The 19,188-nt window shown below is 39.4% G+C and overlaps 1 protein-coding gene and 1 long non-coding RNA gene across 3 annotated transcripts; both read left to right on the forward strand.

Moving 5' to 3' along the window:
- The first annotated feature begins 8,538 nt into the window (after positions 1 to 8,538).
- LOC124282729 lies at positions 8,539 to 16,359 on the forward strand. Its single transcript, XR_006900231.1, has 2 exons — positions 8,539 to 8,661; positions 16,226 to 16,359. It is a non-coding gene; the product is annotated as an uncharacterized LOC124282729 (long non-coding RNA).
- Positions 16,360 to 16,375: 16 nt separating this feature from the next.
- LOC124282730 lies at positions 16,376 to 18,959 on the forward strand. Of its 2 annotated transcripts, none has more exons than XM_046718751.1 (2): positions 16,376 to 16,889; positions 17,927 to 18,959. In XM_046718751.1, exons 1-2 carry the CDS (start codon positions 16,418 to 16,420, stop codon positions 18,484 to 18,486), a joined length of 1,032 nt encoding a protein of 343 aa, XP_046574707.1. In that variant the 5' UTR covers positions 16,376 to 16,417; the 3' UTR covers positions 18,487 to 18,959. The 2 variants fall into 2 exon arrangements, with proteins under 2 accessions (XP_046574707.1, XP_046574708.1); XM_046718752.1 differs by having other exon boundaries at positions 17,933 to 18,959.
- The last annotated feature ends 229 nt before the right edge of the window (positions 18,960 to 19,188 follow it).

A 19,188-nucleotide genomic window follows, 5' to 3' on the forward strand; every position in this document is an offset into this window, starting at 1 on the left:
AATCGTTGTAGATTCTGCTATAACGAATTTAGGTACGTTAGGGTCCCATTACTGTTATCGGTATGATGTTCTTTAATGATGACATTATCCATGGCAACAGAGAAGAGGGGTGTATGGATGAATGACCAGTCAAGTATCAGTTTTTTTATGCAGTGATGCGGTTTCTTTTTGTTTAAACGTTTCGTTTATATAATAATGCCTGTCTTTGAACATGGACAATTTCAGCCATTTGTTGTGAATAACACCTGACCATTAGTACTCTCCTGGCTGTCTTTAACAACGTACAGATTTGGGGGAAAGGTCACCGTCATAGCTACGCTGTAATAAAGTCGTTAACCATGTAGTGTTGTACCTGAGACTGACGTCTCCGACTAAGTCGAGGTTTCGGGGTAGTCTAGTGGTAACGCGGTCGCTTGTCAGACTGAAGACGTGTTCAGTTCCACACAGAATGTGTAAAGCCCATGTCTGATGTCCCAAGGGCGATATTGCTGAAATACCGCTTGAAGCGGCGTAAAGCCATTTTCATTCCCGCTCAGTTTATCAACGAACGAATAGTCCTATATAGCTCTGATACACATACACTGTAGAATAGTAGCACTGAAAGTTTATATAGCGCTAAATCCAACCACTAAGTGGGTGCTCGATAGTCAGAATGTAGAAACAGTGTAGATAAACGTTTTAGCATTTCTCAGTTAATTGTAAATGTATTGCATTTCATGCATATTGATAACAAAATGTCATTCAGATGATTCTTAATACTCGTTATTTGCATATAAACTGTTATACATTATGTTTGTAATAAATTAATGAAATACAATGTTAGTTGTGACGTGTGTAATCTACAAAACACCCAATATCGCTGTTTGACAGTGATACAAAAACTCAAATGGTTCGATGGGCTATCAAAAGGTTTTGAGCCTCCAATACTTCTGATATGTGCATGCTATAAATAACTGTGTGATATTGTAGAATGGTTTATATCATTCACATAAACGTAATACTGACATGCACATGTCGCTTGTTTTCCGGTCACATGACATCTAATCACATGTACCCCTATTGAAACGGCAGAAATGGATAAGCTTGAGTACAGAGCAGTCATAAAGGTTTTGGTCCTCGAGATTTAGTTATCATGTAGTAACTATTATTTTTATCATGCACATATCAAAAGTATTTTAGGCTCAAAACTTTTGATAGCCCCTCGTACATAGTCAGAATTTTACCGCTTGCTGTGCTTTCAGCCTGGTCTGCCTGTGCGTCTGGAAATGGGTTAATGAAAGGCAGTCATTATCACTGCAGAGAAGTGGATGCTGATCTAAAAAACTCTCACTCTCATCTATTCATGTATGTATGTCTCTCTCTCTCTCTCTCTAGGGGTTTTCATTTCTTTTGGTGGATTGTTTTGTGGCTGCCTGTTATTGTCTTTTTGGGGGAAAGAACAGCTAGTCACGCCAACGGCTTCACATTTGAAGCGGTCATAAAACTATTGGCTAATGCCACGCTTGCGGCTCGGCTCTGCATTGCGACTTAGTGAGCATGAGGAACCGGATTCTTTGCCCTGGGAAAAATCACTGGCGTTACCGGAGATTTCAGAAGCACTTTACACTTAGGGATCGTTCATAATTTATGGCTAGGGGAGTGATGATGATTTTTATATAGAAGCATGTACAATGTGAATGCCCCCAATTTATGTACAAAATAAGCGACCCCACTGTATGTCATGTACAAAATCAATGACCCCCTCCCCTTCCCATAATTTCTAAGCATAATTTTAAACATATTTTTATGTACAAACCCCTCCCCACTAGTACGTGTGTACAACATTGATGACCCCACTTGCTCCCCCTGAACAGAATGGGTGCCCCCTTCTTAAGATCTTGCCCAAGTCACAGTATACAGGGCGCTACAAGGTCCGGGTTAGAATCTGCCTTCAGTAACCCATGCTTGTCGTAAGAGGCGACTAACGGGATCGGGTGGTCAGGTTCGCGGATTTGGTTGACACTGTCATGTCATCTGTTCTCAATTGCGCAGATCGATGCTCATGCTGTTGATCACTGGAATGTCTGGTCCAGACTCGATTATTTATAGACCGCCGTCATATAGCTGGAATATTGCTGGGTGCGGCGTAAAACTAAACTCACTCACTGTTGACACATGAATCTGATCCAAGTCACAAACTGAAATAAAGTTCCATCACTGCAAATTCTACACGAAGAAGTACTATACATTTACCCGTTCTCTGCCAAGTCATTCGTCACCACTCACCCCTTTCTGTAACCTCCAAGAAGACGGCTTGTCCCGGAATACCATGAGTTGGTCACGAATGCAGCCACGTAAAACTAATATATTTCACAGGTTACAGCCTCGGCTCAGCGCCGTTGGAGCCTGTATCCACTCTGCAATATTTACTTTGTGACAACAGCATTGTAATTCTGTTTCAGAGTAGATTTAGAAGCCTTGCTGGTTATTTCAACCAATCAAAATCTGTGATATATTGTTTGTTTTTTCACGCCAGTCTCAGCAATATTCCAGCAGTCTGTAAATAATCGAGTCTGGACCAGACAAACCAGTGATCAATAGCATGAGCATCAATCTATAAAATTGGCATACGATGACATGTGTCAACCAAGTCAGCGCGCCTGACCACCCGATCCCGTCAGTCGCTTCTTAAGACTGACTGAGTTTGGTTTTACGCCGCTTTTAGCAATATTCCAGCAATATCACTGCGGGGGACACCAGAAATGGGCTTCACTCATTGTACCGATGTGGGGATTCGAACCCGGGTCTTCGGCGTGACGAGCCAACGCTTTAACCACTAGACTACCCCACCGTCCCCCTTGAATATACACTGTATATAGTTTTGATAGTAGCCAACACACTCATTTAAATTGAAAAGCTCCAGTGGACTTTGGTACCTGGGAAAATCTAGACTTGCTTCATTTAGGGCTTTAGCACTTCAGGGAAGGGTGAGCAGTAGGGAACATAAAGTTTTTCCCCGAGTGTGAGACAGACTTGACAAGCATGGGTCGTAAAACCTACTGCCCTGTAATCTAATTTCTGGCTTACCAAGAATGCCGCGATTTGCTGTACAGAGTTGCCTCCCTTAGTTCGCAACACTCAGATGGTCATTGGTAATGAACCACATACATGTATTCTCTCTGATTTTGATCATTGATTTTTTATTCGATCAGGCGAGACGCCCTGATATAACTGGACTATTTTATTAATGTTTTGTTAAACCCAGCTCAATCACTCCCCCTTGCACATAGCCTTGTACAACCCCAAAATGTAAAATCAAGACAATATGTAAAAACTAACGCAATATGTGAAAACTTAACGCAAAGCGTAAGAAATAACGAAATATGTTAAAAATGAACGCTAAATGTAAAAAAATGTCTTTAACGCAATACGTAAACACCTAACGCAAAATGTAAAAACAATTTTAACCGCAAGTTGTAAAACATTAACGGAATCTGTAAAATACAGCTTTATTATTGTTTATAAGCCTTGGCTTAAATTTATTGTTTTTAAAAGTTACAGTATTTCTGTCAAAATTAACCTCATTTCTAACTTAATTAAATTCTGGTCTTTTGGGTCATTTAACATCAAAGTTGCCGATAATTGTGTGATACGTGATATCATAACCTATATTCTACACTATCCAAGGAAATCGTGTTATTCTTCATAAATGGTCATATGGACCCCAGGGAGTTGAGATTGATAATACAACGTGCCGTTGAGATTGACATCCAGTGATCGAGGGAAAAAACAAAGTGCCTTTGGTGTGTGTGTGTGTGTGTGTGTGTGTGTGTTCATTATGTCATATTCCTAAATCGCGCATGTAGCGCAAAGTTGAGGAGATGCACGCATTTAGGAACCATTCCAGTATTCCCTTAAGCCGCCCATCGTGGTTTCATATACATAGTCAATTCATAACTATTGGCTATCTCTCCTAGATCAGTTGTTGGGTCAGTTGCCGAAGTCCAATGGTCAGAGCTACCATCTTGATGCCAAGTACCAATTGCAATTAATTCAAACCCCCATACACAATGAGTTAAAACTGGAAATATTACTACAACATTACTATGTTATTTCAGACCGATTAAGAAGGATCAATAAGTGGTTTTCTTCAAAAACCCAATTCGGTAATCACAGGTTATCAACAACGGAATGGACAGTTTGAAGGAGTCAAACCCAAAAAGGTCAAACCTTCTTGAATAAGACATAATGAATATTACCCAAAATACCACGTTTTACGTTTTGCGTTAAGCTTTTACGAATTGCGTTAGTATTTACATATTGTCTTGATTTTACATACTGGGGTTGTACAAGCCTTACAACCCACGTATTTCTTATAATGAGAGGGCCGATTGAGTAGTCTAGTGTTACGGCGTTCGCTCGTCACGCTGAAGACACGGGTTCGATTCTCCATATACAATGTGTGAAGCCCATTTCTGGTGTCCTCCCACGTGATATTGCTGAAATATTGCTAAAAGCGGCGTAAAACCAAACCCACTCACTCACGCTAATAACGAACATGTTTGACACTCTTTGGCCAACCAGCTGGTATCATTACAATTTAATGGGCAGTAGGGTAGCTCAATGGATACAACGTTCGCCCGTCAGGTTCCTTTTCCGATATTGGTACAATGTGTAAATCCCATGTCTGGTGTCCCCTGCCTCATGTTGGTGAAATATTATGCTCAAAGTGGGCTAAAACCATAATCACTCACTCACTAACATAGTTGGGAACACGCATGGCCAAGTGGTCTAAGGTGCTTCCGTTTGACGTGCAGGGTTGTCGTTCGTGATCGTAGGTTTGTTGTTTAAAGCCTCACTCAGCAATATCCCAGCTACATGGCGGCGGTCTGTAAATAATCCAGTTTGGACCAAACAATCCTGTGATCAACAGCATGAGCATCGATCTTCGCAATTGGGATACGATGTCATGTGTCAACCAAGTCAGCGAGCCTGACCACCCGATCCCGTTAGTCGCCTCTTACAACAATCATGGGTTACTGAAGACCAATTCTAACCCGGATCTTCACGGGTATGTGGGTTTGATAGCACCATATCCACGTTTATGGGCTTCACAGAGGTGCTAGACGTCAACAACCTTCTCCACAACATAACCCTTGATCAGACTGACACGTGGTACAACCGATAAAACTGAAATAACCTCATCGCTCTCTCGTAATGTCATGATAACGTGTCAAACGTTTAAACGTGACACCTTCATTTGCATAAAATCTTAAATATTACGAAACATAATGCCTCCAGTATCAAAATGAATGAAACATACGAAAACGCGAACTAGATTGATCGTGACAACGATGACAGAAGGAAACATTTCTTCAAACATGTTCAGCTTGAAGAAAATTATCAAAGACGATAACTTGATAAAACACCCGTCATACTACACACTTACACGTGTATTGCTGCATAGTGACACATATCAACAGCACTACTGCACACCTGTGCATATTTACATGTCTGCACACATATATACTACTCAAAAGAATTAAGGAACATCCGATTCTTCTAACATGCTAACATTCACCCAGGGGAAGCCTAGTGGTTAAAGCGTTCGCTCGTCACGCCGAAGACCCGGGTTCTATTCTCCATATGTGTGAAGCCCATTTCTGGTGTCCCCCGCCGTGATATTGCTAGAATATTGCTAGAAGCGGGGTAAAACCCAAAACACTCACTCACTCACTGTCAAGCCATGAACTTTTCTCACTAGTCTATGTGCACATTTCGGATCAGCGTCCGCCAATAAAAGGTCATAGTTAAGCATGATATTTTATTCCAAGTAAGAAGTAATACATGGCGGCAGGAGTTCTTCGTCGACAAACTCGTGTGTAAATCTTGAAGTATCTTTTTCAAATGATTACATTATCATTAGATATAATTCTCCAATTACTTCCTTTACAAGCTGTTTTAGAATTCAAGTATTTGCATACAGCCAGTATCATACAATCTTATCATATCACGGCCATGTCACCGTTCTGCACGTGTCCTCGCCACTGGTACAAATGTATTATCAAAGACATACTCAGAAAACGTACGCATTTCTGTCAATCCTCATTAGACTTGATGTTCGTGGTGTCCCCGTACTGACAATGGAGTTAGGAGTTAAAAGCAAGTTGACATCCATGGAATGTTCTGAACGTGAGGTCGTTACGACAGTCGTAGTTGTAGGTGTTTTTACGACATCTTACCAGTGTCAATACCTCATTGGTCTGTATCCTTAACATGAGTCGCAACCTGGATTAGAATTGGTCTTCAGCAACCCATGCTTGTCGTAAGAGGATGAGTGGCTTGATCGGGTGGTCAGGCTCGCTGACTTGGTCGATGCATATCCCAGTCACTGGATTGTGTGGTCCAGACTTGATTATATACAGACCGTAGTCATATAACCGGAATGTGACTGTGTTCCGCGTTGAGAAACAAACATATGGTCACTTTAGGGGTAGTCGCTATTTATTATCAGCGAATCAGCGCTCACATCGACTATGTTTCTCCTGATGGCTTCTGCTGCTTTGCTATGAAACAACGGAAGACTTGTTCACACAAATATTCTTGACTTCTATCACTTGTCTTCTATCTACTGGAAATAAACATCCTGTGTTGGTTTGTTTGTTTGTTTGTTTGTTAAACACTGCCTTCAGCAATCATCCAGCTATATGGCGGCGGTCTGTCAATAATCCTGTCTGGACCGGATGTGACGCCATTTTGAAAAAGACGCCAGGGTACCACTGTACACTACTTACATATTCTCAACAAACAGTATCACAAGCGTTCGGTACGCCTTGGCCCGGGCTCTCAAAAACCAGTTCAACCCCAGACATGTATTCTGATTTGTGTTTAAATCCATAGATTGGTTTTATATATACCTAAATATCAATGTGTGATGTTACAAAATGCCACATGTAAAGATAACTGCTCCGTTAAAGTGAAGCCCTTGTCTCTCATTTTTCAACATAGCCTCAATCAAAAGTGGTTTGTCTCTGTTCAGCCCGACTTGGCCCGTGCTGTCAAAAACAACTTAAACCTCACACATGTATCTTGAAATGTGTTTAAATCCATAGATTAGTATTATATCTACCTACATATCACTTCACAGAGTCTCAAAGCGTAGTATTTGAAGCAAACACCTTGCTGAAAGTGAAGCTATCTTTTCTACATATTCTCAACAAACAGTATCACAAGCGTTCGGTACGCCTTGGCCCGGGCTCTCAAAAACACCTTAAACCCCAGACATGTATTCTGATTTGTGTTTGAATCCATAGATTGGTATTATATCTACCTAAATATCAATGTGTGATGTTACAAAATGCCAACAAATGCCGTTAAAAACTGTATATATCAAAGTATCTAAGTAAAATTTCAGATTTTATTTAGCATTGGCAAAGTGGGGTTGTTTAGTTTATGGATTCAAATGTATCAAATGTGTGTTTTTGATATCAAAGCATACGTAATAGACATCATATTCTTACATGATTAAATATCGAGGTAAAAACACAGAAAAAGGATCAAATTGGATCAGTCACTATACCATCCAAACATTTGAAAATCTGAAAAAGCCTACACTGCCTGGGATACTTTATTACAATCAGACAAGAACTGTAGGGGATATTTTCAAATAACGGCATCTTATGGGCATCCACCCTTATTATCATAGGGGGTCATTCTCACTTACCCAGCACCTTTTCTTTTTTAGCATAACTATTAATCACCTAAGCTGCTGGGTGAACGAGAAGACACCTTCCTAATGTCCCACGGATTAGGTTGAAGAAATTCTGCCACAGTGGACAGCAGCCCAGTCCGTCACGGTCGAGGGAGCAGGGGCTGACCAATTTGCAGCTAGGTTTTGTAATTAGACTGTTGGCTGGAAACTTTAATCGCTCTGCATCAGTGGCCCTTTAAGTCCTAAATAAAGCAAGTCTAAATTTCCTCAGGTTATCTCTGGTCTCCCCGGGGCTCCTTTTAAATTTAAATGGGCTTGTTTGTTACTATCAAAATTAGGGGTGTCCTCATAGTGCAGGCTCTTATTGTTCATAATTACTGAAGCAAGCAGGCATGTCAAATAGCAACACAGAGGGATTACTAGGGCACCTTATCAGTATAAACCTGTGACACAAAGTTAAAACTTTTATTTTCCCATAGAGTAACGTAATATATAGTACTTATTTTGTAAAGTATACAATCTATGGTAGGTGGCCTGTTTCGTGTCTGGAAGCAGTCCATAAATCAGATGAAACATCTTGTTGTTGACCATGACATGGATCGTGTACAGTAGTAAATACTAGGGCTTATTCCGAAGGTGCCGTCCCAGTAGAAGGTGTTGGCCCTAGTAGAGGAAAAAGTACGAAATCATGACAACAATACCAGTTACCTCCCAATTTGAATGGAAAGCGATGAAGCGTGAACGGGTGTACAATGGAGGGAGGTACTTGAATGTGCAGTGCAGCGAGGAAGACTCCCTAAAGATATGATAGCAGGTTGCTGCTTTGGTCTACGTCACGGCCCCTACGTCACCACTTCACACGCTGACAATGCTCAATATTTTGCACACGACCCTCGTCCCTCAAGCGAATTGGCGGAAGACACAGCCTCCCAGTCGCTCTCACTGGATCTAAGCTAGACTTGATTATCCAGGTAAGCTAAACTTGTCGAGACTTTTAAACAAGTTGATAGTTCAAACGAAAACTAATAATTTGTCATTAACATTTCGTATATCGCGAACACTCACCGTCGGGCTGACATATAATTTGTACAAAACCCGCTCAGCGCACAGGCCCCCACTGCGGGTCAGAAAATCGATAAACTAGGCCCCGGTTTAGTATCAACACCCCCTACTATATAATACATAAAGGTTCATCACGGAAATACGGCGACATGATCGAAAACCGGACAATTACGCACACATCAATCAATATATCCTATTTTAAAGGCCTCACCGGGATCAAAAGCTTTTGTCCATATTTCCTATGTGTGTAGGAGGCATATACACGTGCTCTCCGTGGGGGTGCATTTGTTGGAGGTTTTTTAATTGCCAAAGACCGAGTTGCTGTGCCGGAAGTGTACAAAACTAGGTCGTCAGCGCAATCAAATTGGTTAATAAAATGACAACAAATGCACGTGCTAAAATGAGAGGGAAACTCAAACGTCTATCATCCAAGATGTCACTTTCTGATGTTTTATCTTGGTAAGAATAATTTTAAAAACGAGTACAAATATTTTTTAAAGAAACACATTCATTCAGTGTAATGTGTTAGCCAATCAGATCGCCGGAGGTAGTGAAGTCGAGCTAGTTTGGTATACTTCCGGCACAGCAACTCGGTCTTTGGCAATTAAAAAACCTCCAACAAATGCACCCCCACGGAGAGCACGTGTATATGCCTCCTACACACATAGGAAATATGGACAAAAGCTTTTGATCCCGGTGAGGCCTTTAAAATAGGATATATTGATTGATGTGTGCGTAATTGTCCGGTTTTCGATCATGTCGCCGTATTTCCGTGATGAACCTTTATGTATTATCTTACCAGCGAGACGTCGCTTTCCGTCATTGTCTCAAATATACACGACTGTAGTTCACTTGGGCGAAGTTGTTAAACATGGCGAACATGCTCGTCCTGATAGATACATTATACCGTCTCTGTTGTGAGATATAGGACAAGGATGTGTTCCCTACCTATTTACTTTATACAGACAAACTGACAGATTTTCCATACGTATGTTGCATTTTTGATTGTCATCGAATTTGGTTGAGTTATATAACGAGCATATCATTTTTATTGTTATAAGTGATAATTAATGTAGTTTAGTACAGATTTGTTATGTTAGTGTTTTAACTGATTTATATCCATCAATGAACACATAAATAACTGTTGACTCATGTATGCTTTTCAAAACATGCGATATCTCACTAATTTATTTGTTCGTAAGTGTTTGACTCTAAACCTGTTACTTTGGTGAGCGTAGCCATAACGCCAAACAGCCGAGATATCTTGAGCCCTGATTCGTCATTGCGACCAAAAATAGCAGTCGCTTCACGTCATGTCAACATTAAATATAGACAAATTTGTCTCCGATAGTGCAAGCAAACAAAATTAATTGAATCTAAAAAAACCTGTATCATCAGATTCGTTTGGGATCCACACCTCATAAAATCTTAATATAAGCCAGTTTACGAAAATCCACCACAAACCACTCACCCCTGACCCCTGACCCCTGACCCCAGAACAAGGATTAATGTAAAATCTGTGCCTGTCGTTATGTAACAGTAGTAGTAGACATTCCGTTTGGTCGTTATATAACAGTAGTAGTAGACATTCCGCTTGGTCGTTATGTAACAGTAGTAGTAGACATTCCGCTTGGTCGTGCACAACAAGGTAAGAAGTTGATTGAGTTGTGTAAAAAAATGGATAGTTCACAGAGGCCCAGATAAGCTGCGTATCTGTGATAAAATACGCATAGGAAATTACCAATTACGCATTGAAAAATAATTGTTGCGTACCAATTACGCATTTAAAATGTTAGATACGCAAAATGTTTAAAACAAATGCGTACGGAATATATTTATAAAAATCGCTTGCGTAATGAAAAAGACATGGATTGCTATCAAGTTGTGCTGTTAGTATAGGACAAGTGTTGTACTGTCAGTATAGGATGAGGGATTTTTTATGAAATCATTTCCATTATATTTAAGTTGGTTTGATTAGGTATGACATAAAGTAGAACATACCTGCTTAGTAAACTTACTCGATGACATAATACTTGGGTGAGTAAAATGACTGAAATACGCACATATTTGAAAGCAGTGGGTAACGGAAAATGAAATACCCACTCAACATTCATAATACCCACTCCAAAAATATACTGTGGGTACAGTACCCACATGAGCTAAATCTTATCTGGAGCTCTGTTGTTCATTGCTAACGGTCGCGTGGGTGATGGCAAGGACTGTGGGAAGTTAACGTGTAAGGACGCCAGTACTGTTGATTACTGTATTGCTTCTGCCACCGTATTGTCCCACATCGAGACTCTAACAGTGGAAGAGGGAAGAGTTTGATCCAGTGTACTCAGATGTACATTGCGGTGTGACATTCTCTTTTACCTGCAAACATATGAGCACTGGGAATGAGACGAAACAACGAGAAAATATACCCTGTATTAATGTAATTAAGTTTGATAATAATCTTCGAGATGACTTTGTAAATAATATTGATTTATCTGTTGTAAACACTTTGTGTACATACATGGAAAATGCTAATGATGATGATGTTGCATCATGTGTAAATTCTGTTTGTAATGATTTGTCAAATATGTTTCTTAGCGCTACTCAGAATACGTTTGGTACCACTAAGGTTAAATCACCCAAAAATTGTAAAACACATAAACCTTGGTTTAATAGTGAGTGTCGAGCTTTAAGGCGTAATTACCACGCTTCGAAACTTGTGTTTGGATTAAATAAGAACAAATCAAATCGTTCAAAATTCTTGAAAGCTGATAAAAATTACAGAATTTTTTTGAAAACTTCATTTAATAACTATAAACGTGACTGTGCCGAAAAATTACGTAATTCACAGAATTACGACCAAAAATCTTTCTGGAAAATTTTAAAGTTATTTGATAATCGCACTGAAAAAGCATTAAGTATTGACAAGCAAGAGCTATTTAATCATTTCAAAGATTTGAACGCAGGACAAGCCTGCAAGGTTGATTGTGATATTTGTTCTCATGAAGGTGTGTTACATAACGACATTTTAGATTCGGTGATTACAGATAAGGAAATTCTTTCTGCTGTCCATTGTCTGAAAAGCAACAAAGCTTGTGGGTTGGATAATATAGTGAATGAGTATATTAAGTCATCGGTCTACTCCCATTTGTGAGACTCCCAGTTATGAGACAGTGGAGTAGGTTATTAACAACGAAAACACACCATACTCCCCTGTCTGATAAAATGGATTCACCCTAGCTAATTACTGATTTGCTATGTAACTGAATCTTGTGGAGGTAACTTAATGAAACTTTATAAGATAAATTGACTAACATACTCAGGTAAATGTCTTTAATAATTAAACACTTTGTGTAGGTAACTTCGTGATCAAAGAGAAATTAATTTACCTACTCAGATTTACTCCGCCGAAACTACAAGCTATAGTTTAAGAAATAACTTTGAAATTTACAGTCGAAATGCCCCTTATGCCAAACCCTTTCTACCCGACACAATAACTTTATGGAATGCCCTACCATTTGAGTCATGCAGTCTCAAATAATTTTAAAACCTAATTACAAAAACCGAGAACAAGATTTATGTTGATCTTAATTATGGCTCTTGTTTTTGTCAAATCGTTCACTGCCGCCTCAGGCTCGAATCTAGCTACCCAAACGCCGATAAGTATAACAGACATTTAATAGACAGTCCATGTTGCTCTTGTGGATAATTTTTTTAACGGAAACAAAGAATTTACTCCTTGTGTAAACCAGAAAATAGTTGAATCCGTCCACGATTAGTTCATCAAGACACAACCTTCAAATTTTCACAGGGAAATACTGAAATTAACTCAACAACCTTCTCCTGATTGATTTATATTCCTACAATAGCTTGTTAGACACACACAACGGTAAGTCTCTAATTATGACTACTTAGAGAATAGTTGCATTTGATGTAATCTGTATATATTTATATGTACTTAAAATATATATTATGCAATAGTCAATATCGATGACGTCACATCTTCCATTTCATACTTTATGTTGCATGGGAGCGGTGTTAACATAAGCAGTAATACTTCACCAATCCCAATTCATTTTCATAAATAATAAAATATGTTTAAACCAAAATGACTTTCAAACTTCATAATAGTCAATAAAAATGTGTTATCATAACATATTCTTCTGAATAAATATAATATTCAATGAACTATTTCTTCTGTGTAAATATAATTCTTTGATAATCTATTTCATTAATCAACTCATCAATGAACTATGCCTCCTGTGGGTACTGGGCTGGGCTGATCCCACTTTCATTGTAGGGATGTGGAAACACCACCTATGTGCACTGAACCATTAATTAATGTGTCTCACAACTGGGAGTTCTCACAAATGGGAGGACACCTACTTGGTCTGTTCTCAAAACCGCTTTTAAACCACACACAATAGAGACACACTTGCTAGGACCTTTCAATGGTGAATTGAAAAGACTTCGAGTGTTGAAACGGCCAATAACACGAAAACATTAAACATCCTTTAATACTGCTATTTTCCCCGTGTCTAGACGCTATGTCGAACGACACACGCACTGCTTGTAGAGAGGTCTGACAGAGCAAGTAGGTGTTGAGTTCGTAGGTTTTGAGGGCAGTTGGGTAGCGTGGTGGCTATAGCATTGTCTCACCGTCTGATTTATGATATACCCGTGTTGCGAAGGTCGTCGTCAGGGCGACATTGGAGTGTAATTGAGGGGGTACGGTTTAAAGACGCCTAGTGAGTAAAGTTTACGCCGTTTAGTGAAGGAGTGAATATAGAGAATACTAAACTATGTCCCGTGTAATACCATATTTATAAAACGAGTGAATAAGATACCAATAATATTCACGAGTTTCATTGTATTGTGTTTGTCACACCGTTTAGTGTCACGATCAACAGTTTATCAAAGGTTTTAAATAATTCAATCGATTTATCACTTTTGGTGGATGATTTTAATATTTCTTGTCGCGGTAAACATATCCATACTATTGAACGGAAACTGCAGTTGTGTTTTAAACAAAATACATAAATGGTGTCTTGAAAATGGCTTTACATTTTCTAAGTAAAAAACTATCACAATGTCTTTTTGTCTTACTGTAACTGTAATGTAGGCCATAGGCCCATTATTACAACAATCGTTACAGGCTTTATCTTGGGGGATGTACAACAGATAACCAGGGTACAATCAGGAGGGTGCGGAACGTTTTACATTTGCTAGTAAATATACATAGCAGTATTTCTAATAACTTGACATAATGACATTAACATTTTGAACTTCTGTAAAGATGGATACTTGTAAAACTTTTCTGCACTATATCTAATGCTTAAGTCATTATAATAATCACACACTAATAAAAAATGGTATCCATTTTCTACTTGTATACACTTCTGTAGAAAATATATCACGCATAAGAACCCAGAACTATTTTTAAAACACACTCCCATCAAAGTTGTCAAGTAGGCCAAGTTCTAGGGCCTACTTTTCGACTCCGATTTAACTTTTGTTCCGCATATCAAATATCTAAAAAATAAATGCCTGAAGGCACTTGACTTGTTGAAAGTCGTTTCAAATTCTAAGTGGGGAGGGGATCAAGCTACCCTCCTACACCTATATCGTTCATTGGTCCGTTCGAAGCTTGATTACAGCTCCATCGTATATGGTGGAGCCTGCTTTAAAATTCTTGAATCTGTCCACCACTATGGTCTAAGACTTTGTCTTCGGTCTTTTAGAACTTCACCTGTTGATAGTCTCTACGTCGAGGAAGATGAGCCTTCTCTTACCCAACGACGTATAAATTTATATTTACAATATATTACAAAACTATATTCTAACGATTCTTACCCTGCATTTAACTTTGTACAACAAAACGCCTTCTCTTGTTTAGCCTCTTGCGCTAAGAATTAAACCATTCATTTCTGCTGCCGGCATTGAACTGGAAAATATATCACCTTCCCCGTCTTCTCACTTCTCCTCTTTGGCAATTAGTGAGACCACAAGATAAACTAACACTGACTAAGTCTAAAAAATCAGAAACTATTGAATTACAATATAAACAAGAATATAATCAATTAAAAAAGTAAATATAATACATACAAATCCTTAATTACATACGTGTTCAAGGATGGTGTCGCAGCTGCTTGTGCCACTGTCACTGGATCCAGAAGAATATCTTCTAGGATACTGGATAACAGTTCTATTTGTACAGCAGAAGCAAACACCATATTAACGGCTCTTAAATATATTCAAAGACACCCTATAGATAAACAATATACAATCTTTTCTGACTCTTTTTATTGCCTTCAGGCGATTAAAAACATAATATTATGTTGTAAACTCCCACTTTTAATAGAAATTATTAAGTTATATAATGATCTTGCTACTGGCCAATGTGACCTCGTCCTCTGTTGGTTACCTAGCCCTGTTGGAATCTCTGGTAACACAATGGCCGATCTTGCTACTGAAGCAGCACTCAACAAATTTGAAGAGGTCATCATGCGACGATGTCGTATTGGCCATACCGCAGCTTGTATATATAGTCATGAATCCCTATTAAAAGGTGAGGATCCTCCTTTGTGTATCCCTTTGTGATGAAAGAATCACGACCAAGCATGTCCTGCCTGACTGTATTGATTTTTCCATCACAAGGAAAAATATTTCAATGTCAAAACAGCGAAGGATCTTTATAATGTTAATTAATATTTTAATTATTGAATTTGTAAAAGAAATTAGAATTATTCGATAAAAAATCTGATAAATAGTTTGTAAATAGAAATTTAAACTTACCACATTTTTAATCGTAGAATATGTGTTCTTTGCATGTATGGCTAGATTTGCCTAACTGCTAACAGTTGAAGGGATGGTGTAAATCCAGCTAGGGTCTATGCAGGAAGCAAATGTACTGTAAAGTCCCCATGATCCCTAGTATGGTGATCTACCTTCAGTTATTGGCGATCTACTCATTGGACTTCGGCAACTGACCCATATATATATATATGGTCTTGTCTTTCATAGTTAAGATTTTAGATTTTCATACTAGTTTTACATATATAACTCTGAAATTCTAGTTATTTTACTGTCCTTTGCAAACAGGTAAATATGGTATCTAAATTTGTTTTTACTCATTTATAAATTTACAACTTTCTTAGGTAGCTGTACTTCTAGAATGAATCTATCTACAAATCATGTCATGAGGGACTTGTTTCAGTGTGACTTTGGCCTTGAGAAAGTCAAGAGATAGAGATATTGATGAAGAGCACAAATGTTGAAAAAAGTTAAAGGACACATATCGCTACAGTAAAGGCCAAACATTGGTGACAGTTATATGGTGGCAAATACACCCAAATGATGACACCAGGTGCTTACAGAAAAGGGCAAATACTAACTGACAGGTAGAACCAAAAGCAACTTACACACTTTGCACTGAAAACTTCTGAAGTGTACTACATGTATATTTGTTTGTTATTTCAGCAGAATCATGGAAAAAAACAAAGGGTATAGCATTGCTATAGTCTCAACACTCATGGTCTGGACTGTAGTGGAATACGTGGCTTCAAACTATTATTCTCAATTGGACACGAATGATTTCATTGTACCAGCAAAAACAAGTAGACTTTTAGCGAGTCAGCTGAGAGCCCTGGATGCCCGGATGTAAATACAGGTATGATGAGAGGAAGATGGAGGAAGCGAACTCTGACTGCACAAGAAAGAGTAAACATTGACACATTTCTGAAGTCAGTCAGATATCGCGTGCCAAAGCCAATGCAGAGACGCGACGGAAAATGTGGAAACGTGGCCTATGAAAATGTTTACTACATTCGTGCACTGTGTAACCCAGAAGGTGCGACGCCATGTTGCTATGTCAATAGGTGTAGAAACAAGAGCCCGAATGGCTGTAAATGTCCGAACTGTTACGACCTTCGGAACGAGATTCATGCAGAGTATTCAACATGGGAGCCTCAAGATTCCCGATGTCAGGTGAAGAACTTCACGGCTCAGCAGGCATGTGATCTTCTACAGGGTCTGACAATATCTGCTACTGGGAATTCATTCATGCGCCACCTGTACACAGCTCTCCTGCTACTGCTGAACAACTATGACAGTAAAAGGGTCTTCAGAGCTGGTAAACCAGGAGGTATGTATATGTGTACCATACTGATTGTAAATGTTTCACTAAATGCCAACTTTTAAGACATTTACAACATGTTGTGAATAATTTCGACCCTTCGTCTGGAGAAGCCGTCTCCGTGGTGTAGTGGTTAGAGTGTCTGCCCGGAGAGCGGAAGGTCGCGGGTTCGATCTCCGGCCGTGTCATACCAAAAGACGTTAAAATATGGTATACGTTGGTCCCTGCCTGGCGCTCGGCCATAATGGGTACAACAAGGACTGGTCGGCTCGGTGTCAGTACAATGTGTCTGAGTGGGATAAACATGCCTCACTGCAGCATGGTATCTCACTTGGCTAACACTATAAAACCAGCTTAAGTCTGGGCTAGTACAAGCAGCCACACATACACACGCATGCACGTCGTCATATGAGCGAAATATTCCTAAGTACGGCGCGAAACCCCATTTAACCTAACCTAGCCTGGAGAAGCTGGCCAATTCCCTTGTTTAAGATGTTTGTCCATCTGAACTCTGCCATGGTCATTGGTTTGAAGAGATGAATGAGATTTAAGTAGTGGAGTGATGTGTGCCACGTGCCTGCCTGGGAGCTGGAGATGCAATTCGTGCGGCTGTGTTTTGAACATACTGAAATCTGTTGATCAGAAATGTGAAAGCATTAATCAAGAGGCATTTACAGTTATCGAGACGTGAGATGACGAGAGAGATCGTGAGTGTTATAGTAGCATGTAGTATTGACGTGCATGCGTGTGTATGTGTATGTGCGGCTGCTTGTACTAGCCCAGACTTAAGCTGGTTTTATAGTGCTAGCCCACTGAGATACCATGCCGCAGTGAAGCATGAATACACCACTCAGACACTTTATACTGACTCCGAGCCGACCAAACCTTGATGTACCCATTAATGCCAAGCGCCAGGCAGGGACCAACAAGTACCATATCGAACCCGCGACCTTCCGCTCTCCGGGCGGACCCTCTGACCACTTCACCACAGAGGGGGTCTTATATATGCCAAGTGAGTCACGTGAAACAATATTGCTCTGATTCAGTTTCAGATATCTCTTGCGACGGAATATACGCATTCTCGGGCAAAGCATGTCAATCAAGGCTTATCTTGAGAACAGCAACCCTCTGTAATGGTACGTTGAATGTGGAATTATCTGCAATACCTCGTGCCTCAGAGGCGAAACAGTTCCATGAGAAGTTTCGTTTATTTCTTCATCGAAAAAACACAGTGATTCTAGTTGGCATTGGAATCCACGATCATTTTAACTTTGACTTAGTATTTAATGAATATATATATCCCGTTATAGATATGATCAGAAAGAGGAAGGCTTCATGGCCCAAGCTGATCTGGTTTGCCACACACAAATTTGGTATCATGAAATCTCCAAAGATGCCAAAACAAGAAAACAGCCATGTAGCAGCCTTTAACAAACGCATGTCTGCGGCGTTAGGGAAATATCATATACCCATATTCGACACATATAATCTAACTTCCGGTGTGATGAGCATGGACGGGACTCATTTTGGAATTGGTGTAAATTCCATGAAAGTACAGATGCTTCTGAACTATTTGTTGGAATTGAAATCAAAACTATATTGGTGAACCAAAACTGAAACCGCTGTCACATTTTAACACATTGGCACAATAACTGGTGTGTGTTAAATTGATTTTATGAGTACTTATACGTAAAAGCGTCAGTATATACAAAGAATCATGCGTTTTGAGTTGTGTTTAGATGCAGTTTCCATCGTAAGAGAACTGATTCAGGAAAAGTGAAGTGAGAGTTTGTGTTATTTGTAAAATGAACTGTAGACAAGAAAAATGACATTTCATTTTGAACTGTAATGATGAGCGGAGAACCTACATATTATATCACAGCTACTAAATACACACTTAGTCTAGTAATATCGTTCGCTAACGAATTCGCTGTCACCATCTATCTATGTCCTTGTGTACAACGATGTGTACAGGAACAAGTTGGCACCTATTGTAAGTTGGCAAATTGGCAAGTTGGCACTCGATTGCTGTAGAATCATGGATTCGCAATGATGAATGAATAAAGCACATTAAATGCATTATAACGCCTCATCAATCATTTAGGGAACAGACACATGGCCCAGTCGTCGGAGTGACCGCAAAGTTTGTGCTGTAGGTCACCTTGGATCTGCAAATTAGTGGTTCGAATCCAAGTTGGTGTCAACCGTTATGCTTAACTTTAGTATTCCCTGCCAACAACAACAACAACAACAACAACAACAAAAAGCGACAGATGTTATGGGGATAGACAATAAAACCCTTTCCATA

Source organism: Haliotis rubra, unplaced genomic scaffold (genome assembly GCF_003918875.1).
Source record: "Haliotis rubra isolate DU_JTF1 unplaced genomic scaffold, ASM391887v1 Scf301, whole genome shotgun sequence".
Lineage (NCBI taxonomy): Eukaryota > Metazoa > Mollusca > Gastropoda > Lepetellida > Haliotidae > Haliotis > Haliotis rubra.